The sequence below is a fragment of the Notolabrus celidotus genome, chromosome 7, assembly GCF_009762535.1.
Source record: "Notolabrus celidotus isolate fNotCel1 chromosome 7, fNotCel1.pri, whole genome shotgun sequence".
NCBI classification, from domain to species: domain Eukaryota; kingdom Metazoa; phylum Chordata; class Actinopteri; order Labriformes; family Labridae; genus Notolabrus; species Notolabrus celidotus.
This window is the reverse complement of record NC_048278.1, coordinates 26,481,680-26,509,388: the sequence shown is the minus strand read 5'-3', so window position 1 is coordinate 26,509,388 and position 27,709 is coordinate 26,481,680. Positions and strand designations below refer to the sequence as shown.

Sequence of the window (27,709 nt, the reverse complement as noted above, 5' to 3'; positions counted from 1 at the left end):
CCATTTCTCTGGTTAATGTCATCACATTACTTTTATTCCAATCTCCTTTCATTTCCTTTACACATCTCCATCTTTGTGTTTGCATGTGTGTGTGTGTGTGTGTGTGTGTGCGTGTGTGTCTGTGTTCAGTTCTGGCCAGCCGACCCTTGTAGAGGATATTTCTGAATTGCAAGAACACAACCAGCAAAACCAAGACACAGTGATGACTGTTGCCAGCACCAATCTGGGCTCATCAGCTCAGGCCCAGAAGAAGCAGGTGAAGCGTCGTCACCGCCGCAAGAGGAGCAGCTGCGCCACCCTCGAATGCTCGGAAACCATCGCCAAACAAGAGCAGACCGACCGCAGCGACGTCAGCTCTGAACGAAGTGAACAAGGGGAGAAGAGGGAGCAACCCTCCAAGAATCGGAGAGAGCTCCAAACTCGCCACCGCTCCACAAGACCCCCCCAGTCAGACTCTAGCTCTGAGGAGGATTCATGGCGTGAGGCCCGCAGCTGGAGCAAAGAGAAAGCCCGGAGAGTGCGCCGCCGCAGTGGGAGCAGCAGAGAAAGGGAGAGAGATGGGGCAGAGAGGAACAAAGGTGGAGATGACAAATCCGATGTAATGGAACTGCAGTCAGTGGGTTCAGATGAGGGAAAGGATAACCAGCCTCTGGTGGGGGACAGTGGAGGCCTTAAGAAGCGGCACAGTGGCAGGGCATCGCTGAAGACGGAGGTTTCATCCAGAGAACGTTCACAGAGCAGAGAGAAGGAGAAGAGCCACAAGCCACGCAGCCAAAGAGGCAGCTCCTCTTTGGCAGAGGACGGCGAGGAGCTTATCACCAAGAAATACCAGGAAAAGGGGTCAGGAGGGGGAGACATGTCAGTGCCAACACCACAGAAACACTGCGGTGTGAACGGGAGCACAGCACGATACTGCTCTGATGACTCTGAGACGGAGGTCTGCAGGTTAGTGGGTGTCAATAAGAACTTCATTCTCCAGAGATAGAACATGTTCCTGGTGGTGGATGAATCAAAAAGAAGCAAAGCAGAGAGGCTGTTTATCATTCATAACCTGTTCGTGTGTGTACTGTGTGTTCTCTGTGTGTGTAGGATCTGCCACTGTGAGGGGGATGATGATAGCCCTCTGATAATGCCTTGTCGCTGCACAGGGAGCCTCAGTTTCGTCCATCAGGCTTGTCTCAACCAGTGGATCAAATCCTCAGACACACGCTGCTGTGAACTCTGCAAGTTTGACTTCATCATGGAGACGAAGCTCAAACCTTTACGCAAGGTAGGCACACACTCCTCAACCTCCCCCAGAGCTGAACATCATTTCTCTTTGTCCCTCAAACTGATCTCTCCTCTCTGCCTCCACTCCTCTGTCCTCCAGTGGGAGAGGCTACACATGTCCAAGGGTGAGAGGAGGAAGATCTTCTGTTCAGTGATGTTTCACCTGATAGCAATAGCGTGTATGTTATGGTCGGTCTACGTTCTCATCAAAAGAACCGCAGAAGAGATCAGACTTGGGAAGAATGGTGAGTAGTAGCCCCCCTCCCTCTTTCACTCACCAGAGACATACAGTGTGAGGCCTTACATTCATGTTGATGCAGTTTGGACTCAAATTTCTTCAAATATTTACAAACCTTCATTTGTAACCCCCCCCCCCCCCCGATTGAAGTCCAGTAAGAGATTTAATGCAGACACATTATATCCATTAAGATCCACTGATTAATTCAAAGTTGTCTGCCATTCATCTTTCGAAGTAAGAGCAGGTTTTGGATCCTTCCTCTTTCTCCGGTCAACAACCTCAGTGTAGACGCTGTCTGCTGCCACAGCGCTGCGTTCCTGCAGTGAAGTCAGGGTAACGGAACTTATTTTAGAGAACATTTTATTTAATGGAAGGTAAAGGTTTTGTGCCTACAACTCTCTCATACACTACTAAATGTTCCCATGTCACAGTAGTAAAGGAACCATACCATGCAGTTTTATTGTTAGTATGATTTGCCTTGGCACACTTCTAAATCACATTTGATCCACACATCCTAATGCTGATAAAACACCTGGTACAAACAACTCAGGACATTCAGACATTTCACTGGAGCGCCTCTAACCTTCAAACTTCATTTGGTGGTCTCTGCACCTGTCTGCCTCTGGTGATGTGACAGTAAAGATAAATGTTATGTGTAGATATACTTTATGTTCATATATCCTGGTTTTCATCCCCAAGTGTTTCTATGCCCAGTAGAGGTCTACATCTAGAGTGAAGACACTGGTGGTCTGAGACATTTACAATAATAATATGTCATAAGGTTTACCATATACAGAAACTATCCTCTGGAGTCATGCTCAGTGTGAGAAGCTTAATTTCTGTTACATTGTTCTCCTGCAGTAACAGTAAAAACAACATATATGATAACTCAATATGTGTCGAAATCTGAGTTAATTGAGACAACAGTTTGGTTCAGCAAGTTAAATTGTGGGCTTCCGGTATAGAGACTATGGTCCTTGCAGTGGATGGCTGGTCAAGCCATCCCAACTCTCTCTTCCCAGTTTCCTGCTCTATCCACTGTCCTGTCTCTTAATATAGCACTAAAAAGCCCCCAAAATAAAAAAAGAAATCAGTCACATCTTACAGTCACATTTATTTAGTTTCCAGCCAACACCACTGTAGCTAGGCATCATTACTGTTAGCTGGAATCTGTGCCTGTCAAACAGTTATGCTATCTGGTGGTTTAATGCTACAAAACCTGATGTGTAGCAGAAGCTGATAAGCTGTTATTATAGTGAAAACATTTAATAAGTCAGCAGCTGCTGTTACACATCAGCCTGTATCTATTAACTGGTAAGACTCTTTTCTTGCTTTGTTTTCATCATGAAACCCAGAATACACAACAAACACAGAGTCCACCATTGTGTTGTTGCTGTTTGTGGCATTACTTCACCAATAGAAAAATAGGTATTTATTTCTGTGTGGGCAGGTCCTGTCAGGGACCTCATAATGTCAGAGAGACATAATGAACTTGTAATCATTATGCGTCTATATATTGTTTATGATATTCTTGGAACTAGGATCCCATAAAGATGTGTAATTTAATCATGGCATTTAGCCATGATTATCAGTGCTACAGATCGCATTTTTTTTACAAGATTTCTTGCCATAAATGCAGTTATTGTTTGGAAAAATCAGCTTGAGTGCATTACAGAGAATTTGATTGATAATGATGAAGCATTTAATTGAATATAAGACTGTAAAAAGCTGGAAATTCCAATATCATAGATGTAAGAAAACCAATGTCTTTCTAAAGCAAAAGCTGCTGTATTTGTTCGAAAAACGAAACCCAGAGAACAAAGGATGTCTGGAATCATCACAAGGTTTCAAGTGTACTCTCTTGCTCAGAATGACAAAATGGATCAGAACATTACAGAAAAGTCAGAGCCGAGTAAAAGTTCACACACGAGTGTTAAATCCCTGTCAACTGAATTTTCTCAGCATTTTTTATACTTTGAAACTTTTACATGTCGCGTTTAGCTTGATGTACGCATTAGCTTCATAAAAATGTTGAAGTGAAAACAGACCCATCAGTGCTTTCTTTTGTTTGTTCTTAGTGCTATGTGTCGTGCAGTTTTGTGATGAGTGTATCCTTGTTGTACCGTAGGACCTAAAGTTAGAAGCAGAGAAAATAGTGTTAAAACAAAACATATGTGTTAGACATTAAACATTAGTCCATATTAATTGAGAGGAACTACACTCGCTCTTGATTGCAGAAGAATTATGGAGAATTTCTCTTCTGAAGTACTCCACGCCTGGGGGTAAGCACAGCTCTGCACACACCACCCATCATGATCTGTCACACATCATGCAGGTTGAGTAAATGTCGCTGTGTGTGTGTTTGTGCCTCCTCAGGCGTGTTAGAGTGGCCATTCTGGACGAAGCTGATTGTGGTGGCCATCGGCTTCACAGGCGGCCTCATCTTCATGTACATCCAGTGTAAAGTCTACCTGCAGCTGTGGCGCCGCCTGAAGGCCTTCAACCGCATCATTACCGTGCAGAACTGCCCTGAGAAAGGCCTGCAGGGCCCTCAGGCCCAGTCTAACAGCTTAACCAACGGCAGGCACGAAACTGTTGAGGTTCCAATCAACACAGCACCCGCTCCAGCTCCAGAGCAACAGACGGACTCGGACATGTCGGTGGAGGCCGCTGTGGCACCGGCACAAAACCCTGTCTGACTGACTCTCTCCACCTGCTCAGAAAGAGTCCTGAATCACACCCTGCTCATCCTACAGAACCAGCTGACGAGAGCAAAGCGTGGTTTAGACTCTTACAGTGTTTTAGTTTTGTTAATCCCAGCTCCTCTGATTACTGATCCAAATATACAATGGACGGATTTCAAATCCTTGAGTGATAGTGGAAAACTGAGAGGCTGTGGTGAAGCAAATTTGCTAAGAAACAAAGAATAATGCTGGCCAGAAAAACGAGGTAAAAAGATGTGAAGGAAGAGGAAAATAAGCCATCAGGAAGAGGGCATTTCTAAATACTGTATTTATGTGGTAAATCAACAGTTTATTCCTGTATGCACTTTCTTAAACTGCACTGACATGAGTTAAAGATGTAAACACATCTGGATGCTGTTAAAGGTCTCAGTATGCTTCAAACTAACCTCGACTTGCACATACTACAGCCAAAGGAAGGAACCAAAAGCCATGAACTTGAGGAACATTTATGGCTGATTTGAAAAGTGCAAGTCGAGTAGTTGTACAAACTGAAATAACAAACTTTCACCAATCTCTTATTGAAGGTGGTGATTCAGATTGTATGTGATGTCAATCGTTGTGCAGAGATAAAATCACATCTCTGCAAAGCTGCTCAAATACTGCAGAAAGGGACTAGTGTAGTGACTAACAGGTCAAAGCTGTTTGTGATTCTTTCCTTACTGCTCAAGGTGTCTGCAGTTCGTTGGCTGGTCACTATTTTGGTCTCTGTTGCGAGTTAGAAATCTGTCGTTTTAAAACAGAGCTGAGGCCGTCTTTAAAGTGGAAACATCAGTGTACACATTTGGACAGAATCAATTTAAAGGTATTTATTACACTGAATTCCACTGCAGACATCAGATGAGAAAGATTGAGAGTGGAAAACGAGTTTGAGGAGAAACTTACACACCTCTGAAGTACTTACTAGCTATTACCTGAAGAGGGTAAGAAGTTTCAGAAGCTGGCCCAACAAGCACCTTTACTTGAAGCATACTGAGGCCTTCACCCTCTTCTGGACAATCAGGTCTTCAGTCACCAAAGAGTCAGACATGGTGAATAGAGAAACATGTATTTAAACGCTAACTTTAGCTCAGTCTGAAATGGAAACATTTTAATGTTTTGAAAAAGCTGAATTTATTTATCGTCACAGGGAAATTTTGAATATTTCTTGAAATAGCAAGTCTCTAGTCGCCCAGATGTTCCTGATGTTTTGTTTTGGCTGTTTTCAGCTTTATGTGGTCCTGTCTGTCAGGTCATGTTATTTATACACTGATGTTATACAAGCTTTTATTGTTGCCATCCATTATTACACTTGACACACTGTATGAATATCTGAACAGCCAAAGAGGCGCCTGTTGTTCTCTGCTTTTCAATGTCAAATTCTCGTCACAGAAATTGTCTGTGCATCTTGTATCAACTACAGTTGAGGGCACTCAACATCTTTGTCTAAATCTTTTTTCTATTTCTGATCAGGTAAAATGTTTCATGTCACATACAATGCATATTTGTTTGTGCAATAAACAATGAATGTAGACCCCCCTCACAGGCTAGTGTGAAGTCACTAAGCATCAAGAATGCTGGTTTTAGTTTTCCATCTCTGACAACTTGGCGTCCCCTTCAGGACAGCCATGGAACTGCAGCTTTAGTCCCACAAAACACACTGTTCTGAAAAAGTCCCCACTGAAGGCCGGTTTCCTGTTCAGCTTCACAGTGGAGTTCTGATACAGAAGTAACTTCAGTTTCAGTCTGACATCAGCACATTGTCATCCAGCTCCTCTTCATCAAAGTTGTCGTCTTCATCATCCTCAAATTCATTTTCTATGTCCTGTTTCTCCTCCTGTTCTGTCTTTGTGTCCAAACCCTTGTTAGAAATCTTTCGCAGTTTGATATTTGGAAGTTTCTTCACATCACCATTCCACTCCCTTTCAAAAATAAAAGAATAGATAAGTGTTATTAGGAAAGATGTGCCATGAAAAATCCTCATGCTAAACATCACAATGTCTTTAAGTTATCTGTTTGCCTCTATTTGGTAGTTTCACACATGCAAGTAAACATGGAGAGCAATGTAGTTTGTGTTTACAGGTGCATTGACACAATTATGTTGAGAACACACATTTTCAATTAGAGGATGAGAAAAATTAGATTCATTTTAAAATCATTGCTAGATATGGAGCAATAGTTACTACTTCTATAAAAAGTCTACTTTTGGCCTCATGGTCTGAATGTACTGTAATCCACTCACAGGTAACTGAACCGTTTGATCTCACTTTACCTGAATGTTTTCAAATGTTTTGCATTGATGATGTCTGGGATCTCTGGAAAAGGTGAAAACACAGGATCAGTTAGTATTTTCCATCACCAACTGTGTGCATGTTTACAGCATGCTAGTTTACATTTTATGTTGGGAGGACTCACCAAATCCGACACTCTCATATTGTGAACGTTCTCGCTCAATTGACTGCTTGATGACAGCCTCTCTCGCCCCGTGAAGACGACCCTGCCGACCTTTGATCCCATTCATCAGCTCAATCTGCTCAAGTTCAGAGTCAAACCTTTTGAGGTACCTGCACACACACACACACACACAAAAGAAAAATATACATCAGAAAATAAGAAAAACAAAAAATGCAAATATTTTGATGCATTTCAAACTTTAGAACAATAAGTGGCAAAAAAGACGCCTCAATCTTTAACCTTTCAATGATGTCACAGGCTTCTTTTTTGTTGTAAATAGTCTTTTCTGGATCCAGCTGTCCCTGAAACCACAACAGCTTCTCACCTGTATGTTAAAAGACAAGAAAAGCTGATGTTTGATGGACAGCGATTTTATCCTCAAAGAAAGAGAATATAATGTGGAACAAGATTATACAAAAGTATAGATTATATTCAGTCCAGGTTATACTATTACACATGAAGATTTCCATGAGTGCTGATGTACAGTTTAACAGCACTCCCACTTGTTCAGAATACTGATAGTGTTTCCCCTACCATTATACAGGGGGCCCCGCCCCCCTTGGAAGTTCAGTAAATTTTATTTTCTACATATCGCCAGATCACAGCAGAAGTAATTCAGGGTTACCTCTCTTATAGATCAGGTCTTAAACTTGTTCTTTTATTAAACAGACTAAATATCCTTATGTTATTGATCTTATTTATATGACAGGATGTCATTATGCTCATCTGCTCTCTGTATTGCATGGCAGCGTTCCGCTCCATGCGCACACAGACACACAAACACGTGCGCTCACATACACACATCACAGCACAACGATACGATAAATGTTCATCAACAACTCGGTTTTTCAAGACAAAAACGAGACTATGACGAGCTTAAGTGCATCACTGATAATACAAGCTCAGATGAAAACTTAAGAAGGACCGTCGGACATTAAGAGTTCATATTTTCCCCGCTGTGCGTCTAATCTTAAGAAATTAAAGCTATGCGTTCCTGTGACTGGCTGAGTTATTATTGGGGGGGCGCAGTGTTAGCTTGGTCTCTACCTGCAGCAGGTGTGCTGTGTGAACCAGTCTCCTCTTCATTGAGGATTTTTACCCCCCGGTGTGCGTTAGTGACAAAAACACAACCGGGGGACGTCTGTTTAATATTTGACGTCTTTGCCGCTCTCACCGTAAAAAGCTATGCATCTAGAGCTTGATTTAATCCAGTTTGGTGATACATCAGACATTTCCAGAATTAGGATCAGAGCTCAACTACATAGTCTTCTCTGGAGTAAGACAGCTGAACTTGAGGTGAGAGGACTTTCATGTTTTTTTCATGTCAAATTGTAAATATTCAGCTCCTCAGTATTTTTCTTCTAGGCTTTTAAACGATGGGTTTATAACAAAACAAGTGTTACCCTTACAATGTGTGAGGGGAAAGCTATAGTTTAGATTTTTATTAGCTAGCTAAGTAGTTGTTAGATGGTTGTTAGCCTTGATGCTAGCAATCAAAATCCAGTTGGGGTTGGTCATCACATTCTCTTTGGGGTTGGTTGTCACATGTGAAAACCAACTCCTATGTTGGCAAAATCATGCATGGTGAAATGAGTTGGAGTGTGCAGACCCTACATTTGCCATCACTGTAACTCAGACAGTGACTGCATGTAGCCTAGTTGAGTAGACCATTATTGTTAGGGCTATTTTTTTTTTGTTCTTTATGTTGTTATATAGGCTGGCCTAAAGATGTGTTTCCTGTTCATGTTCCTTGCTCATCTTATGTTAAAATGCATTAAGTTATGTAGGCCTATCAATTGTCAGTGCAATTAAACTTTCAAATTTAGTTCTGCCTTCTTGCCTTTAAAAAAAAAAAAGATTCTTCCCATTAAAATACCATTGTGACAACCAACCCCATAGTGTGTGACAACCATCCCCTTGATGAGGTGGGTTGTCACAATGTGTCACAGTGTCTTTGATAGCTAATTGCCTCTTTGTTACAATGAGTTGGAAAATGAGAGGGATACACATTTCAAGCCAACACCTTAAACTTCAATTTAATGTAGGAATCACCATTGAAAGATGTTTTGATGATGAGCAATCGTCAAAACAGTAAAAAGTGTGACAACCAACCCTGTTCTCCCCTTCTACATGGAATTTTGACAGAATAATACTAATGGCGACATAAAATTAATGAACGAAACAAACTTACCGGTGCCGCTCAAACGTGTTGCCTTGTCATTCTTCTGTCTGCAGCATGAAAGAAATTGATTAAGAGAAACTTCTCAGCAGAGTATTTTATACAGTCTATGATTTGGACCCATTGAGGTGTGTTGACTAATAGAGTTTTCAGCAGACATGCGTCAACCTAAATGGCCATCTATGACATTTAAAGCTGCTGGGAAGAACTTTTGGTTCTATTCTAACGCCCCCTTGTGGACAAAGTGATACCTCTTGTCTCTTGTTCTGTACATGCAAAATTAGTGTTTTCAGATACTAACCTCACCCTGCTGTCTTTTAACATTTAGATTTATCACACAATGTGATCATTTGCCATGAAAACAGCCCAAAAAGGGTGTTTCTAAAGCCAGACGTCAATCGTCTGTTCTGACACCTACCCCCTCAGAGTGGTTTCAGGCAATTAAAAATGACAACAGAGAAGGTGTCAGTGTTGTTGTGGATGTTTTTGTTTTTGAGGGTCATAAAGAGGCATCAGTATCAGTTTTAGTCTGTTTCCCAGCCATTTAAAAACTCCTCATAGTGCCTTTAGCTATTTCAACTCCTACTTGAATACGGTTATGTGTTCTAGATCGGATAGTAACTGCATCACTTGTGTTCTTTTCCGTTCACCTTTCTTTCTTTTTCAGTCTGATTTCTTCTCTGGCGAGGTAAGCAGCTTTCCTGCTGAACGGGTGAACAGCCTTCTCTGCTGGTTTTCCTTTCTGAGCTTTCGGCTGAAGCAGAAGTCAGCAAAGAAACATAAAGATCACAAACCAATCCATGAAGGCAAGTCAGAGTGGTCCATGTGGAGACTAACATACCTAAAATAACACATTTATGCTGACAGACCATCAGGCTTACCATTTTTCCCGACAACACGCGTGGTGCTCTCAATGTTGACAACTGGACCGGAAGCAGAACGTTCCGTGTTGAATTGCGTTCCGGGCGTTCTACTGACGAGAGTTCAAAGGTTCCGATGTTCAATGTTCCGCAAGTGCGAGCACTAAGAACAGCAGTAGGTTAAAGTGATGAAAAATGTGTAAATATCAATCAATCAATCAAGCTTTATTTATACAGCACATTTCATACAAATCAAATGCAACCCCACGTGCTTTACAGCGATTGAAAAACAAGAAAGAAGCAGAAGTAAAACATTATTGCATTATTTAGTTTACGTTTAAAAGTCTCAATATCTCTGTCAGCTCCTCTCAGATCCTTCGGCAGGCTATTCCATTGTTTTGGAGCGTAGTGGCTGAAAGCAGCATCACCATATGTTTTTGTTCTGCTCTTAGGAACAGCTAAAAGAGAGGAGCCGGAGGATCTGAGAGGCCTTCCTGGTTTATACACTAAAAACATCTCTGATATATAGCCTGGTGCAAGGCCATGCAGCGCCTTGAAAACTAGTAAAATAATTTTAAAATCATTACGAAAAGAAACAGGCAGCCAATGTAAAGATTTTAAAATAGGCGTAATGTGTGCTCTCCTTCTGGTCTTTGTTAAAACTCTTGCTGCTGCATTTTATATTAGTTACAGTTTGTTAATTGTGTTCTTTGGAAGACAATGGAAAGGAGAGCATTGCAGTTGTCCAGCCTGCTGGTTATAAAAGCGTGCATTAGTCTCTCTGTGTTGCTCAGAGAGAGAAACGGCCTCACTCTAGAAATGTTCTTTAAATGATAAAAAGCTGTTCTGGTGATTAAACGAACATGTGGTTTGAAATTAAAATCAGAGTCAAATAAAATACCTAGGTTTATTGCTTCTTGGCTTGGATTAAGACCATGAACATTTAGTGTGTAATGGGTACATAAAATAACGATACCCATTACTTAGTTTGCTGGAGGGCAGATAGAATAACCCCTCTAGTTTTTTTCTAAAATGTTCCGTGTCCATATGAAATTCATGTTGTGAGTGCTGATTTTGACAGCCTCAATACAATCTAACCCTTTCTAGTAACTTATACGAAACTGCTGTTTAATGAATTACCATTTGCTTTAACACTCACTTACATTATACAGCTTTGCAATGTTTCATTTTATGCAAACAATTGCAGAGAGAGTTGGACTGGTCTAATATAATCCAGAACTATGATGAAAACCACATTTGTTTGTTGTTTGTTTTTTTTATTTTGTTGTCTGTTTGTCTTTGAAGAAAAGTTTAACATAAAATTTCGTATAGTAAGCGCTGTTATTATAAACAACTACACACAATGGATTTGTGCATGACTACTTCCCCCCCAAAAAATAGATTATAATATTTGTGTTATAAACCTGAGCTGTATCTTGAATTAAAGTTCAACGTGTTTGCATCAATACAATAACATAAAATAAAAATACAACATGAATTTCAGACACAAATTATGAATAGATAATTAATCACACATCATGATGCTGATCGTAAAAGTTGAAGCTGCTGTAGCAGGACCAGTTGAGACCAGTCACTCTCCTTCAGCACCTCAGGCCTTGCTTGATCTATTTGCAAAAAAGCATCAGGTATGAGGCAGGGGAACAAGCCCTGGTTTGTCTTAAATATCATCATTTTATGCCCATTCACAACCTGCTTTGCAAGTTTCTTAATTTTCTTTTGACTAAAAATCTGGAATATGTTTTTAATTAGTTTTACCTGAAATGCCACAAATGCTCTTGACTTAAGTGGCTTAGATTACTATTTAAAGAGGGTTAGGGTTAGGGTAAGGGTTAGGGTTAGGGTTGGGGTTAGAGTTACGGGTTAGGGATAGCCTCATTCAACTCAAAGCACCTCTGTGTCACTGGGCTGTTTTCCCACGGCAATTAGCATCCTGGGCTACTCATCCTTGAACCCGACATCGCTTTAGTATGAATCCAAAGATATTGCCCTATCTCCACAGTACTGGTGGTCAGTATTCATACGGAATGGCGTCACTCATCATTCGTAAGTTCGGGAGACACATAAGTAGGTCTCTCTTGAGTTATTTGGTATCTTAGTAATATGTATTTTTGATGATCTTGTACCCAAAATATAATATTTTTGTCCAATATTTGTGTTTTCACCAATTGTGACATAAATAACAACATTCCTATCATTCATAAACTTTACTTTGTCTTAAGTGCTTATTTAACATAAGTTGTTGATATTTGTTTGTATTAACAAATGTTAGCATGCTCACACAATCAAGCAAGATTGTAAATGATGCCTGCTAAACATCATCATATTAGCATTGTAAGCCATACGGCTAAAGTCAACATGTAGTGCTTGAATAACACTGTGTCCAAACATTTTTTTGTTCTCACGGAGCACAAAGCAGACATCTTTTTTGTGTAAGACTCTCCTTAAACAGCCACACTTTTTGAGAACAGACTCCAGTATTTACAGAAATTGGCATGAGTTATATTCTTATGGTGTTTCTGTCCATCGTGTTGAAACCTGCTTCAGCCACTATGAGTCTGATGTTAGATGAAAGATAATAGTGTCCTTTCAAAGTAGGCCAGCAGAGTTCCACCATAGATAATCATAACAGCATGATCTTCCACTGATCAGTTTTTTTTACTACAAAGACTATCCTTTATGATCACGCCCGAGGTGCATCAAGAAAAAGACCAACATGCAAAAGACTTCACAGATTTGGATTTATTTCAAGCAACAATTTTTCAAGAGATACCCAAGCAGCTGTCTCTCTCTGAGCTCTTACAAATCGTTTTTTCTCCTCTTTTAAAGTTTGTTCAGCTTCCCCCTCACTCTGAAGGCCTGCATACCTAACTAGCAGGAATGTGATTGTACTGCAGCTGAGGAGCCGTCAGACTTGTGGGGACAAGCACACAACTTGATTGCATCACATCCGAGTGAGTTATCTGAGTGAGTCTGAGGGTGTGTGAGAGAGTTTTTTTCTTTTTCTTCCATTTCACTTGTTTAGTCAGATCAGAAAGTGTGATGCTGTGACAGAAGAGGAGGAGGAAGTGGGCACACAATGGCACTATGTCTGCTTCTCGGCCTTGTAACATGAGAGGCCCCCGACTGAAGATCCCACTGTTACTGTTTCTGCTGCTGACCGCTCTGACACGGACAGGTAAGACAAGAGGATTAGTTCTTTACTCTTTCAACATCACTCTCGCCTTTCCTGTCTCCTCTCTGCTTCCACTTTTGTATCTCAATCCGGTGACTGTGTGTGTAACTTCTCAACTGAAAGTAAAGTGTTATTGATACTGTGAACTTAAAACCTTTGTGTTTTTGTAAAGGAACTCAATAACATTAAAAAAAATTCAAATGAACCACATACAACTTGTGGAGGCAAAATCCTTCTCTTTCCAGTTTGATACTACCTCCGTCCATCCCTCTACTTGACCAAACAAGGACATTTCTTTCAACAAATCAGCCAGTTTTAAAATTTGAAACTATAAACCATGTTATGTTGCATTTAAAAGTTTGGTCTGAGCTACAGAGTTTGCTAACACTGCAAATTTAATTTAGTTCTTTTATGTCAAACTTTTCTATGCCACCTCACCTGAAAAGAGATTTTATATCTCGGTGGGAATATTCCAGGTTAAATAAAAAAATAAAAAAAAGATTAACAATGCGCCATTGGGTTTCTTCTTTAGAATTCTTTATCTTTTCTTGAGCAACAAAACAACATGACAAAGCCATGTCGGGAACAAATTGCTCAACATGTTATAAAATCTCCGCCTACTCTGCTTGAATTTTGCAACAGCTCTTTTTTTAATGCTCGTAACAACCGCTACAAATCATGTACACAGGTGTTTCTAAGTTCCTGTGTGACCTGACTGCGACTGTTATTCTGCCCTGCTGTAGATGTAATGTTAGAAACTAGGCCGTAGAAATATCTGTCTTTTCTCTTGTGGGTTTCACTTCTAACAGAGGTGCTGCACTTCTCTTCCTTAAATCTTCACTACATGCTTCTCATTGACGAGACAGTGCCTTGATATGTAAAGTTACACAAGGTTTTTAATTGCAGTGTTGTGTGATGATGAAGAAACGGAAACAGAGATTGCTACAGAAGAGGTGGACACAGGTGACCCAGATGCAGGTCCTGATGGTGACGCAGGGACCCCAGGTGAGACATGAATGACAGCACTAACATCAGAAATGATGATGCATTGTGTAGCTACAGGTACGTGGACAGAGGTACTTTTGCGTGGGGCTGTGTTTGTGGTTTGGACTCTACACCAAAAAAGAAATGTGACTGAGATTAGATTAATTATTTTTAAGAGGGAACCAGCCAGGTTTGATTTATTAAAAACAACAATGAATATGAATAGAACTAAAACAGCAGGTGGCATTCACTATCACCTGCTGTACAGATGTTTCATTTCTTTCATTTCATTTCTATTTTAACCATATTTCTATCATTATATGTACTCACTTCCTCTATTATATTTCTATTTCAAATACCTTCAAAAGTTTCAAGGAAGGTGGCAGCATATATTTAGTGTACCCAACTTCTACTAATTTATTTTAGATATATTTCAATAAGTCTAAACATGATACCCACCACAAAGTGGCCTCGACCACCACAGTACTTAAAGAGGTGGCTTTATACTTTTTCATATTTTACAAACAGATATGAGGTTAAAATGTTGAATAGTCAATACTAAATGTGGGCAGAGTTTCAAATGTTGGGGTAAATGATAAGTAGATACTTTATTGATCCCCCATTGGTGGAAATTTGTTTGTTCCAGCAGCTTCCAACACGGGACAGGAGAATACAACAATGTGCTCACATAGTTAAGAAAATAAAATAAAATAAAATAATAAAAATAGTAATAATGATAAGGTGAATATGAAATAAGATATAATAAAATAAAATAAAATAAAATATAGTAAATATAAGAGATATATACACTATGTACACTTCTACACTTCTATCTTATGAATCAATAGTAAGGTGTGTTATTGCACGGATAAAATTGCACCAGGTTGTTATGAGCATACACAGTATGAAAAGGACATAGAACGATTTAAATATGAGAAGTTTAAATATGAGAAGTTTAAATATGAGAAGTTTGCAGTCATTTTGTGGGTATGAATCATAGATAATGCCATGGGAAGACAGAAACATAGTGCAAGGTCAAAAAGTAGCTGCCATGTAGTGAAATGAAAGATGACTATGCAAGAGGGACATGAGAGATAGATAGAGATATACTTTATTTGTCACCCATTGGGAAATTATTTTGTTATTCTTTTGCTATTCATATAATAATAGATTTGCTCAATTCATGATGTCACAAATCTCGTTAAAAAAAGCTTCATAAATGTAAAACTACCCCAAGAGAAAAGTCCTGCTGCGTTCATTGTGGCTTTGTAGCATGGCAACAGTCGAGGAGGCTTCTAGAGTGCTTGGTTTTGGAGTCCTGGGCAAGGAGGACCTCAAAGAGACAGTAGCTGAAATCAAGCATTTCAGACAGAGGCTGAAATGAGGGTTTTAAAGACACAAATTTGAGATAGGTAAAGATTTTTTTTTAGCTACTACAAAGGTATCAGAGGGACAATATGATGCCTGGGAACTAGAATAATAACCCATCTTTAAATTGTACTTGAAAATACTGCTTTACTGGAGTATTGCTATATTCTGCCAATCTTTTCCTTTACTACAAGAAATATTGCACTTCTTATATTTCACACTGAGCACACCCTGTTCACACACTAAACCATTTGCTGACACAGTTTGCTGACTGACCTTGTGTACTTCAATTCTAGAGACGTTTTGATTGCGTCAGTTCTACTCTGAGGAGAATATTTTTAAATGTTTATATTTTTACATTGGTAAAGGTTCTGATTACTTTTTCCACCCCCCGATCTTGAATCGTTTGGTACCCATCATTTTTTGTAATTTTGTTTCTATGAGTGACTTCATTGTGACTCCATCTGTTTCATGTTTAATATATTTGACACCTAAGAATTCATGAGTGTTTAACATTTACCACTCATATTACTACTCTCTCTCTTTCTCACTGTTTGTACAATCAGAACCGACTGATCCTGGTGACACAACATCAAACGAACCGATCACAGGTCAGTCCGCAACAGCTTTCATTCTATGTGCTGCTTAAAAACCTTTGACGTACCCTCCCGAGAAATATTTCACAAATTATATGCTTTATATCTGTTCTGTGACATATAGGGGGTAAAAGTAAAAGTAAAATTGACCATGGACAAAGAAACCCCAAAACATTTAAGTGAAAGTATCTCATTATATCCTCTACCATTGTTTTCATTCTGAAACTCAACAGAGGAAGAAGATGGCTCAGGACGTAGCAAAGACGACGGTAAGTGAGAAAAACATGACTGTTTCAAAATCTCTTTAAATCTAAAAATAATGAATCACTTCAACTGTTCATAAACAGCAGAATGATATCACTACACTTCAGCCCAGTTTGATTGATAACTGATTTTTCAGGAACAACATTGGACCCTGGCGTTTCAGAACCAACCTCTTCTCCAGAGGAGGGAGAGGAAGAAGGTTTGAGTCCCATTATCATCCTGATCCCTGTGGTGCTGGTGGTCGTCATCATTGGCATGATAGTCTGCGGTATTTTCATTAACCGCAGGTGGAACAATAAAGCCAGAGATCAAGGTATGTCCATCACAAGACAAAACACTTTAAAGGGTCAGTTCACCTAAACATTAACAGATAATTGAATTAGTGCAACAATATAATAACTGTACTAAAGATGTTCTCCCCTCAGAGCTAAGAAAAGAGGATCCATATTTGGATGGGTCCAGTACGGAGAAAGTGCCCATGTAAGTATCTCAATTTTAAGTTTTTTTGTGAGGATAGGGTTAGTTTCTCATTTGAAGGACTGCTGGTGACTGTGTATGTCTCATTGTCCAATGTGACATGAGAGTTTTTCCTTGATGTGATATTAACTCTATGCAAATGAAGTTTGTATTCCATACATGTCTGTTTAAGTCACATCTTACGAGACAACTTCCTGTTTCTACTGGTTTCCTCTCTATGCAGACTCTCTTCTGCAAAAGTTGAACACAGAAGCTCATTGTAGGAAGTACAATACAGTCAGTAATATCCCAGACATGAGGGTTTACGCATTATCCACTAAAGTGAAGAACAAAACAATAAATATCTTGACCAACATGCAGCTAGCCTTTACTGATGTGTTGATAAAACAACAAGTACTGGCAAAACACAAGGCTGAGAAAACTAAATGAAGTCAGAGAAAAATGAAAATATTGCAGGAACATAGAAATAGAAAACATTATATTATATTATGTTACGTTAGACTATAATGGGATAGAATAGGAAAAATAGAATACAATAAAATAGGGGAAAAAAGGGGCTCTGGTGGCCTAGCGGTCTAAGCGCCCCACATACAGAGGCTAAAGTCCTTGTTGCAGGGGTCACCGGTTTGATTCCCGGCCATGACCATTTCCTGAATATCTCTCCCCATTCTCTACTCCCCACATTTCCTGTCTCTCTTCAGCTGTCCTATCAAATAAAGGCAAAAAGCCCAAAATCATAACTTTAAAAAAAAAGAATCGGAAAAAAAAAATACAATAGAAAAGTAAGAATAGAATAGAAAGGGGAAAATAGAATTGAATGAATTAGAATGGAAAAAAATAGAATAGAATAGAATAGAGCAGAGTAGTAAAGGGTGGAATCGAATAGAAAAAAAATAAAGTAGGAAAAAACTTTATCTAATAAATTAGAATGAAAAAAATTAAATTGAACAGAACAGAATATAAAGGGATCGAGTAGAATAGAATAGAATAGGACAAGACAGAAAACAAGAGGAATAACTAGTAGAAAAAATAAATGAGAAAAAGGGAAAAAAAGAATAGAACAGAACAGAATATAATATATTAGAAAATAATATAAAAGGATAGAGTATAATAGAAGAAGAAAAAAGAAGAGAAAATAGCAGAGAGAAAAAATGAAGAGAATAGGAAAATAGAATAGAATATTAGACTAAAACACACTGCTGGAGGCAGAGACATTTCAATTGTTCTATTAAATATATGGGGCCTGTTACACCAGCTCTCTATAAGTTCTGTTTTAGTTTGTGATGAAAAGCCCACATTTAACCAGCAATACTTTTGCCAATCACTGAACGGTTCCTTTCATGATGAGGTGCTGTTTGAGAGTGCTGACACTCATGCCTGCCTCTGAACAGGCTAACAGATGAAAATGACTTCAGTTAATTGTGTTAATCGACTTACAACAACGAAAAGGTTAAGTATGACAAAGCATTACGACAAGGTGATAATGAATCTACAGGTAGTGTTAGATAAAAACTCTGACAATGAGTGGTGAAATAGTTCACTTCAACATATATTGACATCATGGCACTTAGTTATTCTGCAGATAAATGATCTCTGCTTGTGGAAAACAAAAGTGGGGGTACAAATCAAACTCATCATACATTTCTAAGGGATGTAATCTATTGTGAGGAACATTCTGTCATTGTAGAACAACCTGTGAAACCATCTACTCCCTCTCCTCCTACAAGTTATCCTCTTTCAAAAAGACCTGCTGGTGTTTTATATTGGACTTTGAAGAGCTAGGTACAAGATTCAAGATGTAACTTGTGTTGGAAATATCTCAACTGGTGGAACACCTAGATTGTTAGTAAAGTGTAAACTTAGCCCTAAATTAGAAATTACATTCAAACCCAGAGCTGATTTATATTTTTCATTTCATTTTCCAAATCCTTTGTACCTCCGATGCAGGCCCATGTTTGAAGAAGATGTTCCCTCAGTGCTGGAGCTGGAAATGGAAGAGCTGGATCAATGGATTAAAAAGGATGGTAGGTATCTATAACTCAACTCTGTATTGAGGACAAACTTTGGGTATCTGTTCTTCATTTTGGACTGTTTATTGGGTCTTGTTGTTTCTCCTGAGATAGTTAGTAGAAATCAAGGCAAGGCAAGTTTATTTATGTAGCATGTTTCAGCAACAAGGCAATTCAAAGTGCTCCACCGGGAAAAAGTATCATGACACAAAATGCACATTAGATGAAGAGATTTGAAAATCATTTAAAGAAGATATTAAAAATTAGAGTTTTAAAATACAAGCATAAAAGTTACAGGTAGTGTTGTATAATAAACATAGGTATTAAGATAATTTAACAAAAGGGAGCTGTACTCTGGTAGGTCTTCAGTCTCAAGACGTTCAGCGGACCTGACATTTTCTGTGAGTTTCTTCCAAACATCTGGAGTCAGAAATCTGAACGCTGCTTCTTAATGTTTGGTTCTGACTCCTGAGACTACAGAGATGTCTGTTGGCCTTAAACCATTCAGTGTGTCATAAACCAGCAGTATTATTTTCAAATCTGTTCTCTAGTGTAAAGACCTCAGAACTGGAGTGATGAGATGTGTGACTCTGGCTGCAGTCATCTGATTGATTATTTTAGGGCAACCTGTTAAGACACTGTTACAGTAGTCAAGGCGACTGAAGGTGAATGCATTGACCAGTTTTTAAAATTCAGGTCTGAAGTATCAAAAAGGAGACATTGTCATCAGTGAGATTACTCAGTGGTTTCTCCAGCAGAGGTCGCCGTTGCTCTGTTTGTTGAGAGTACTTCATACCAAATGTGCACGTACCAACAGCACTGGACACTGTCCTGTTGGATGTCAACTTACTGAAAAGCCAAGTGTTGTTGTTTGTTAAGATAAAATTGGAACATTAGCGTTCACAAACTTTTTTTTTTTTTTTTATGTTTGTGTGTTTGTTTGTTTTAGATGACACTGCAGAGGATTCTAAACAGGAATGAGCTGATGTTATGGTAAGCAAGCTTTACACTTGTTACATAAATGTCATGTTTATGAGCCAGTTCAGTTTATTAACCTCCATTTGTCATGATCAGAGGGCCAATTGTGTTACCTTCAAATCATTTAGTGCATTAAAAGGTATTAGTTATAACAATTTTAGAATATTTTCAAAACCAAAAGAAGGAATAAAATGGTGTTAGTGTTTCTAAGCATCACTTTGTTAATACTTCTCTGCTAATATTGATGAGTAAATTATAAGGTCACAGCAAGGGGGTTTTATAGTTTAGAACTATTCTAAAAGTGTGGATTTGAACTTTTAATGAACTATCTCAATGTAAATGCTCTCAAAACACAAACACAATTAGGATTTTTTTAAGGGCTTTTCATTGTTATGCCGAGGTCTGTTTGTTTGTATGCACCAGCTGCTCTCAGTATCGCTTCGACTCCTGACCTCTGACTTTTTCATCATTACACATGTTACTGTTGAAGCTCAAACACTCCTAACATCTGTTAACAATTACAACAGGCATGCATGGAAGTGTGGTGCAACTTAACCCGAGGATAGTCTCCTTACTGAAAGGGCTGGGAAGACGAGGTCAAGGTCCGCTCAGCGAACTGTTGACCAATGTCATGTACACACTGCTTTTTTCTCAGGATTTTATTTCCAAAGCTGGCCAAGGGTTAGAGGGAACTTTCATTCAACACAGAGGCTCTCTGTACACATCAGGTTACACAAGAGAGCTCCAAACAGAAGTAAATGTAACGTTAAGGCGGCTAGGGTTGCACAACGTGATGCCATCTACTGCAACAGCTGTGAAATTCCACAGCAAATTAGGCACAACAGCGGATCAAATTGAATGAAAAATCAAACAAACAAAGTTGTGAAAGCGGCACAGAGCGCTGAAGAAGCCCTGCTATCAAATAAAAATATAAAGCTAAGGTGCTCAGAAAAGAAACTAACAAAATTTCCCAAAACTCTGTCATCATAAGGGACAAAATGAACAAGAAAAAAAAGAAAGTTTATTAATTATAAAACAGCATTATTTGCTTGTTGCTGGATCCAGTATTTTTTAAGCCACTTGTCAGCAAAACAACAAGCTGCACATGCAACACTAATACAGTATCACATTACAACTGTTGTGAGTATGTTGACAATAAAATGATTATGTATTCATTCAGCAGGCACAGAGCTAAATTAGCAGCATAGAAGAGTTATGTCTCTGAGCACCTGATAAATGTAAGCCCAACATAGACTCTGTTTTATGTCTCCACAAATGATTCAGCTGGTAAATACTCCACTTTCCTCATTAACTAATGACCTGATCTGCTGTGTGCTGATTGGTTATACTGGTGTAAGCGGAGGCATGTCCAGATTTTTAAATTAATATAAGTGATTTCTCTCTCCTCTAATCACATCTGGACACCCTCCTGTACACATTTCTGTGTGTAAGGTGATTTGCTGAAAACATTTATTTTCATTTCTGTTGTGGAGTGTTTTTCCACTGCGCTTACATTGATCACAAGCTAATGGGATTAGCTTCGTAAACCTCTGTGATTATTCCATGATGCTATGTGATCAAAACCCCTTATGATTTGTTTGATGGCTGATGAGGACAATAGTGATAATGTAGATAAATTAAACACAATAATCAGACATTAACTGAACTAACTGGATATGCTCTCTGAAGAAAAGGGTCACCCAGGTATGTGACTTAACCCGAGTGAGTCAATTCCAATTTAAAGCACCAAGTACCAACTAAAGTTATCATGACCCTTTGCACAAAGAGCCAATCTAGACCAAATTATTCATAATTTTGTTTTCAGTATCTCCCTCTCTGCACCTTTAACCCTGGACCTTTGCACTGGATTTGGACAAATTCAAGCTGAGCCCAATATTTTTTTCAGATTTCCAATCAGATTTGCAGATAGAAGGGTTGACACACCTGTATCAGTTCGATCTGCACATTGGTGAGATGTATGTGAGACCCAGGTGTGAGTGAGGCTGTAGTTTTTGTAATGTTGAATTGCTACATTATTTTCCTGATATTGCACCACATCACTCTTAATGATATACCTTTACGAGTTAAAGTTCCTGTGAAGAGTTTGTAACTGGTTTTGAAACATACTCAAACTCACTGTGAGGCCTCTCTGTGACCCAGAAAAGCAAACAAGATTGTATGCAAAAATATTTACATGTTCTACAATGTCAGTCTAAATGCATACAACCCAAGAGAGGGGGTAGGTGTCATATGAGTTTATTTACAGAGCCGTCAAGAAAATCCCTTTTTTACTTTTACAGCAAATATTCATGATGAGTGATACATGTGACTGTTGAAAGAAAGCAGGATGAGATTTTTTTTAATCAGAAAACACATCTTACATATGTACAGGAGAAGATCTGTAGTTGATAAGAGGTTTCACTCTGTCCACAAGGGGGCGTTCAAACCGACACAAACAGAAAGTTCCTGTAGTTTTGTGCAGCTTCAGCTTAATAGTTTAGAATAAAAGTTGACCGTCTATAGTTTGAGCATTGTATATTCTTCTGAAGATATCTACATGTTGGTTCTTTTTTCTTGTTGTGAAGAAAAACTACTACAACTATGCATAATGGCATTCAGTACACTGCAACACTGCCCTAGTCTAAACTTATGACTATGACGTCTGTCACCACCCTGGAAATGATAGAAGCGGGACCTGTGTGTGTGTGTGTGTGTGTGTGTGTGTGTGTGTGTGTGTGTGTGTGTGTGTGTGTGTGTGTGTGTGTGTGCGTGTGTGTGTGTGTTTGTGTTTGTGTGTGTGTGTGTCTGACTCTGACTTTGTCACCTCATTCTTCCATGACTCCTCTACTGCAGGTTAACAAAGGACACTCTCCCGGTATGCAAGGACACACAACCAACAAAGCTTTGCTGCCAGCTCGGAGTGTTTGACCTTCCAGCAACATTTGTGACCGCAGGAACTAATTTGACTGCCAGGAAACAACATCACAACTCTTAAAGGACACTTACAATGGACTTCAACTTGTTAAATAGTGGCTCCAAAGTGATCAGTATTGTTCTTCTGATGTATTGTTTCTGCCTGTTTTTGATTGTATTGTAGAATTGTTAAGCAGTAGTATGTTATTTGAGGAAAATGCACAATATCTCCTGTCTTCACTAATCAGCCAAAGTCAAACATAAAAACACATTTCAGCAGATGCAAAACATCCTCTTTCTGCAGACCGTTAAAGAGTTTGTGGTCTTGAAGTGCATCAGACCGATACCGTATCCCTCCCATGCATGTGCAGAAATGGCTGCTCACAGTTTCTGCTGGTAGTTCCTCTTCAGCTCAAAGCCTCTTTGTTGTTGTATCACACTGTGTGACTCCCTCCAGCTGCAGGTCTTAATGGGGAAATATCCTGTTGTAGATTGCAGGCATGCATGACAGAGGAGGCCACTCCTTTTTATTTCTGCTCACAGCTTATTGAGAACTGTTTTTTTTTATTCTGAGACTGAAACCTCACAGTGTGAAATCAGTTGGATTCTATCTTTGCATCTTTTGATAAATTATCACCCCTTGCTGAAACAGCTTTTCTGAAAGCAGTTGCTGATAAGATTAGCATCCCACCATAGATAACAACTCTCTGACTGAATGCTTTATGTCAAAAGATGCTGCATGTTCAAATGTTTTGCTGCAGTTTGGGCTTTAAAGTGTCTTCAAAGCAGTTGTGACTCAGGTCTCAATGCGATCTGAACTTTCTAAACGTGTCAGTCAGTATTTTGCAGTTTCTTGCACTGTAAGTATAAGAATGTAGTTAACCAAAGGTTATATTTTTTGGACAATTCCTTCTATATGTTGTAAATATTTCATGTAAGGCTTTAATATTGTTGTTTCGCTGATGAAGCTTTGAATAAAATTTCAATGGATTATTACTTCTGAATGATTTTGAACTATTTTTACTCACACTGGCAGTGAAGCCGCTTTAGCTGATTAAGCTAACCGGTCAACAAATCCACCAGTGTGCTTTGAATTAAAATATCTGCTAAACTAGTGAATGGGCTGCTCTGAAATCTGGTACAGACATTGATGGTTTCCAGAGGATGAGCCCTATCAATGGTCTGCTGACATGTCCCTTTTTCTAGCATCCTGTATCGGTCGACATTTGTGTCTTTCGGATAAAATGTGTCAACAAATATTGGAACATTCTCCAAGAAATATGACACGTTGAGTCTTGTCTGACCCCCTCAGGATGTATTGGATTTAGCTCAATCAGAAATACACACTCCCTTTATGCTTACTCCATTCACTCACCTCTTTTCTCTGTCTGTCTTCACTTCAGGCTCAGTCAGCTAGCCAACACACTTCACTTATCCGCTTAAACCACTCTGATTTTTCGACAGCCCTTCTGAGACAATCATTTGTCGCTGTCAAATTTTAAAACTGTCCTTATGTCTATGTCTTTTTGCTGTCATTTTAGAGCCAGAGTGATGCAACTCTCATCTACCCTGTTTGACTTTTAGCTTCATTATAATAGCTTCTCAGATGGTTCTGATACAATCATCATCAAAACATTCTGGCTTCTCTTGGTACAGCTGTTGTTCTGTCTATGGTGGTGTAATGACACAAACCATATTTTTCACAGGAGCTTTAATTACTCTCTGCATCTCTTCACATCATGTGTCATCATCATATCCAGTTTTGACTTTGAGTTTTGACAAAACCTTTTTTATTCAGAAAAGCAGCTTTAAAGCCTCTGATATATATTTTTGGCGTGGTTCACTCTGTGTGAGACTTTATGTCTGCTGATGAGTTGCTTTTCTATTTGAGTGATGTTTTTCTGATGGGATTCAGACCAGGGAACTGTGGGAGCAGGGGTTGGACAATCCATGCAAACCAATGAATACAAATGAGAAATAAGTCTTGTACTCCATTTTCATCCTTTTTCTCTCCCATTAGATTTCTAGACAGCAGGTCTGTCTGTTGCCGCATAGAGTCTGCTTTGTCATTTCTGTCTGGCTGCTCAGACACGCTGACTAAATATTGACATTTCCATAATCCACCATCTATCACCTGAGGAAATTCTGCTTACTCAGGGAAATCCACTCTGCTTTTGTTTGGTAGTAAGACCCTTGCTGCTTGTTTTTGCTGTGTGATAGTTAACTGAATAATAATTCAATTCAATAATTCAATAAAAATTCTTAACCTCTCGAATATTATCGCCCATACAGTAAAATCTTTTATTTATATGAGTACAATGTAACTTAGCCAAGAAACAATGAGTTGATCTGCTGATGGAGAAAAAACATACACATTTCAACTAAATTTTAGAACTTTCTCCATGATTTGCAAATACATGTCCTTTTTTCTCTGTGCAACGTTAGCCTAAAGATAAATATAAAACAGACCCATTATTACCTTATTGAGCAAAGCATGTCCAATCTACATTTCTTCCCCTGGATACAACATTTCAGAAACAAATACAGCAGAAAATGTAAGAACTCCGTCACTGAGTGCACAGGAAGTGTCTGTTGCTCACTGCATTGTTCACACTGAGCCAAATTCTGGCCGAACTGGTTCACATGTAAATAAAGCAGCAATCCTTCTCACCAAACACCACTGTGGGTTGCATTGAAACCTGAACATAAAGCACCAGTCCGCTCCAGCTGACTAAGGAGGACCAACTCTTCTCACGCCAGATTTTATTTTTGTACAAGAAATATGTGGAGATGTTAAAATCCTGATCAAATGCATGTCTGTCACAGTGAACAGCAATGTGATGTAACCCTACCCCCCAGAGGAAACATTCACAGCATCATGTTTCCAGTGATCCATCTCTGTGAATTTACCCATCTTTGCAGACTGAATCAGTGTCTACCCAGCAGGCACTGTTGCTGCCTGTCACACTCCATCAGCTCCATTTCACAGCCGCTCCAGCAGCTCTGTTTGTTTGCCTTCAAGAGCTGTGATGTTTCAGAGAACCATCCGTCTGTCGCAATCTTCACACTCACTCTTTCTTGGGCAATCTCTGTGTGGAAAACTCAACATTCACCGGGGAATCCATGAGTGTGTGTCAGTGTGCGTGTGTGTGTGTGTGTGTGTGTGTGTGTGTGTGTGTGTGTGTGTGTGTGTGTGTGAGTGTGTGTGTGTGTGAGTGTGTGTGAGAGAGAGAGAAAGATTGTGTCAAAATAGGAAACTTACTTAACAGTTTTGTCTTTTGTAGAGTCGTGATGAGCAATTTTATGTGTGTGAAACTTTCCATCGTCTCTTATGAAAGAGTGTTTCATGCACCTCTGGGAAAAATGTTACAATATTTTCTCATCAAGCAGGGTTGTGAGAACTTAAAGGTCATGTTTTCTGTATTATTTATAGGATAAAGAGGGCGTTTGTGACAGGGTCCAGCTCAGCCTGTTAGCATTCTAATATATGTAACCACCTGTTCTTTATTAATATCCTGCTAATTACCTGGCTACCAACTACACAAACAAGTTGACTCAAAAGTTTGATTTAAAGATGATTTATTTCTAAAACGGAATATTTGACCAATTAGCATCAAGCATTTGATAAGTGACTTGGGTGATAATAACTTATATTTCAATGCTTCATGTTATGAGGTTCTAAAATTGTGAGGCCGACCTCTATGGAAAAATGGTCTTTGCTGATATTATCTACTCCACAACACTATCTACTATCTTACAACAATGAAATGTATCATTTAGAATCTTTGCTCTGGGACACGAGCAAAAAGGCTGCATCAGCACCTGGTCTGACACCTACCCCCCTTCGAGTGATTTAAGACATTAAAAATAACTCTATAGAAATAGTCTCTTTTTTGTAAATGGTCTTATTTGCTTTTTTAGGTCAGAAAGAGACATCAGTATTTTCGTAACCAGGCAAAAACTCCTCACAGGAGCTTTTAGTGTGTTTAATGGTTTGAAATGTGTCCCCTTGTGTTTCTAATGGTATGCATTGATGATGTCTGCCTTTTGCATGCAGAAAGTAGACAATTAAGTATTTTCTGTTCTAGATGACAAAAATGCACTTATTTCCTTGTAAAATTGTATGATTCAAGCAACCATACGCGTGGTTTAAGCAGTAACATGCTTATTGATATGATTCTTTGTGATCTAATGCAGTTTCTTATGTGAAATAAAATACTTCACACTCTGTGTTTGTAAAATTCCCTAAAAGAAAACAGCAGAAGGGAAATCTCTTTATCTCAAGAGCTCACATGCTAAACAGACTGGAAATAGAATAAAAATGATTAGAAGCAGCCCAATACAAATCAGTTTAGAATATAAAAAAGAGACAAGGATATCCAAATGTGTGTGTGTGTGTGTGTGTGTGTGTGTGTGTGCGCGCGTGCGTGTGTGCGTGTGTGCATGTGTGTGTGTGTGTGTGTGTGTGTGTGTGTGTGTGTGTGTGTGTTTGTGTTCAAGGAAATATTGAGATAGAGCCTTAGTGTTTTCTATAATCCATGGCTACAAACACGTTCCTCATTAATGCTCGTCCATCTCAGTGTGTAGTTTTACTGACAAAACAAACAAAACAGCACACAGAAAGACGACTTGAATGAAACACTACAGTTCAGATTTTGGTGAGAAGTGGCTCACTTCCATGATGGCGCACAGCTACAGAGAATATTTAGTAACAAAGTGAGGATATTTACAGTCGGCCTTTGTTTCCAGGTTCTGCTTTTCAGTCGTCATTGACCAGATGCCAGTCTCAATTCCACACTTCCCAGGATCACATGTTTGGTGCTTAGTGATATCTCAGGCTTTCAGACTCTCCCTGGAGGATCCAGATACCGGGCATGAAAATGACCATGAGCCAAAGCTAACCATGGCTGGCACTGAAGAGCCAACTTGAGAAGCAGCAGCATTAAACTAATTCACACTGGCTTGTGTGTGTGTGTTTTTTTCCCTGTGAATAAATGAGGCTCAGTGTGCTGGAAAGAATAAGGTCTAGGTTTTCATCCAGCATGATTTCAAACACACCATGAAAACTGGGATTTGGATTCTGCCCCTTCCCATATTTGTGTTTCCCAACACTGTATTAATCAAAAATCAAAAACACAAATTCTATTATTTCTAATTTATTACAAAAATAATGTCAGAAGGTAGCTCTTTGAAATAATTTTTCACAG

The 27,709-nt window shown here is 39.1% G+C and overlaps 3 protein-coding genes across 5 annotated transcripts in view; 2 read left to right on the top strand and 1 right to left on the bottom strand.

Moving 5' to 3' along the window:
* march1 (membrane-associated ring finger (C3HC4) 1) overlaps positions 1 to 5,766 on the top strand; it is a 34,116-nt gene extending 28,350 nt beyond the window's left edge. The window contains exons 9-13 of the mRNA XM_034687569.1: positions 130 to 945; positions 1,090 to 1,270; positions 1,370 to 1,514; positions 3,745 to 3,789; positions 3,884 to 5,766. Of these exons, the coding sequence (XP_034543460.1) occupies positions 130 to 945; positions 1,090 to 1,270; positions 1,370 to 1,514; positions 3,745 to 3,789; positions 3,884 to 4,206 (1,510 nt within the window). The 3' untranslated portion in view covers positions 4,207 to 5,766. The remainder of the gene's footprint in view (positions 1 to 129; positions 946 to 1,089; positions 1,271 to 1,369; positions 1,515 to 3,744; positions 3,790 to 3,883) is intronic.
* tma16 (translation machinery associated 16 homolog) lies at positions 5,043 to 9,886 on the bottom strand. Its single transcript, XM_034687574.1, has 7 exons — positions 9,742 to 9,886; positions 9,511 to 9,614; positions 8,873 to 8,910; positions 6,922 to 7,006; positions 6,643 to 6,791; positions 6,500 to 6,542; positions 5,043 to 6,149 (listed from the first exon to the last, which is right to left on the bottom strand). The coding sequence occupies exons 1-7, from the start codon at positions 9,742 to 9,744 to the stop codon at positions 5,969 to 5,971; spliced, it is 603 nt and encodes a 200-aa protein (XP_034543465.1). The 5' UTR covers positions 9,745 to 9,886; the 3' UTR covers positions 5,043 to 5,968.
* Positions 9,525 to 23,498, top strand: tmem154 (transmembrane protein 154). Of its 3 annotated transcripts, none has more exons than XM_034687570.1 (10): positions 9,525 to 9,666; positions 12,764 to 12,916; positions 13,820 to 13,918; positions 15,832 to 15,876; positions 16,095 to 16,130; positions 16,262 to 16,438; positions 16,536 to 16,605; positions 18,550 to 18,626; positions 19,561 to 19,604; positions 22,443 to 23,498. In XM_034687570.1, the coding sequence occupies exons 2-9, from the start codon at positions 12,826 to 12,828 to the stop codon at positions 19,590 to 19,592; spliced, it is 627 nt and encodes a 208-aa protein (XP_034543461.1). In that variant the 5' UTR covers positions 9,525 to 9,666; positions 12,764 to 12,825; the 3' UTR covers positions 19,593 to 19,604; positions 22,443 to 23,498. The 3 variants fall into 3 exon arrangements, with proteins under 3 accessions (XP_034543461.1, XP_034543462.1, XP_034543463.1); XM_034687571.1 differs by lacking the exon at positions 9,525 to 9,666 and adding an exon at positions 12,570 to 12,654; XM_034687572.1 differs by lacking the exon at positions 9,525 to 9,666 and adding an exon at positions 12,668 to 12,692 and having other exon boundaries at positions 16,551 to 16,605.
* Positions 23,499 to 27,709: the final 4,211 nt, after the last annotated feature.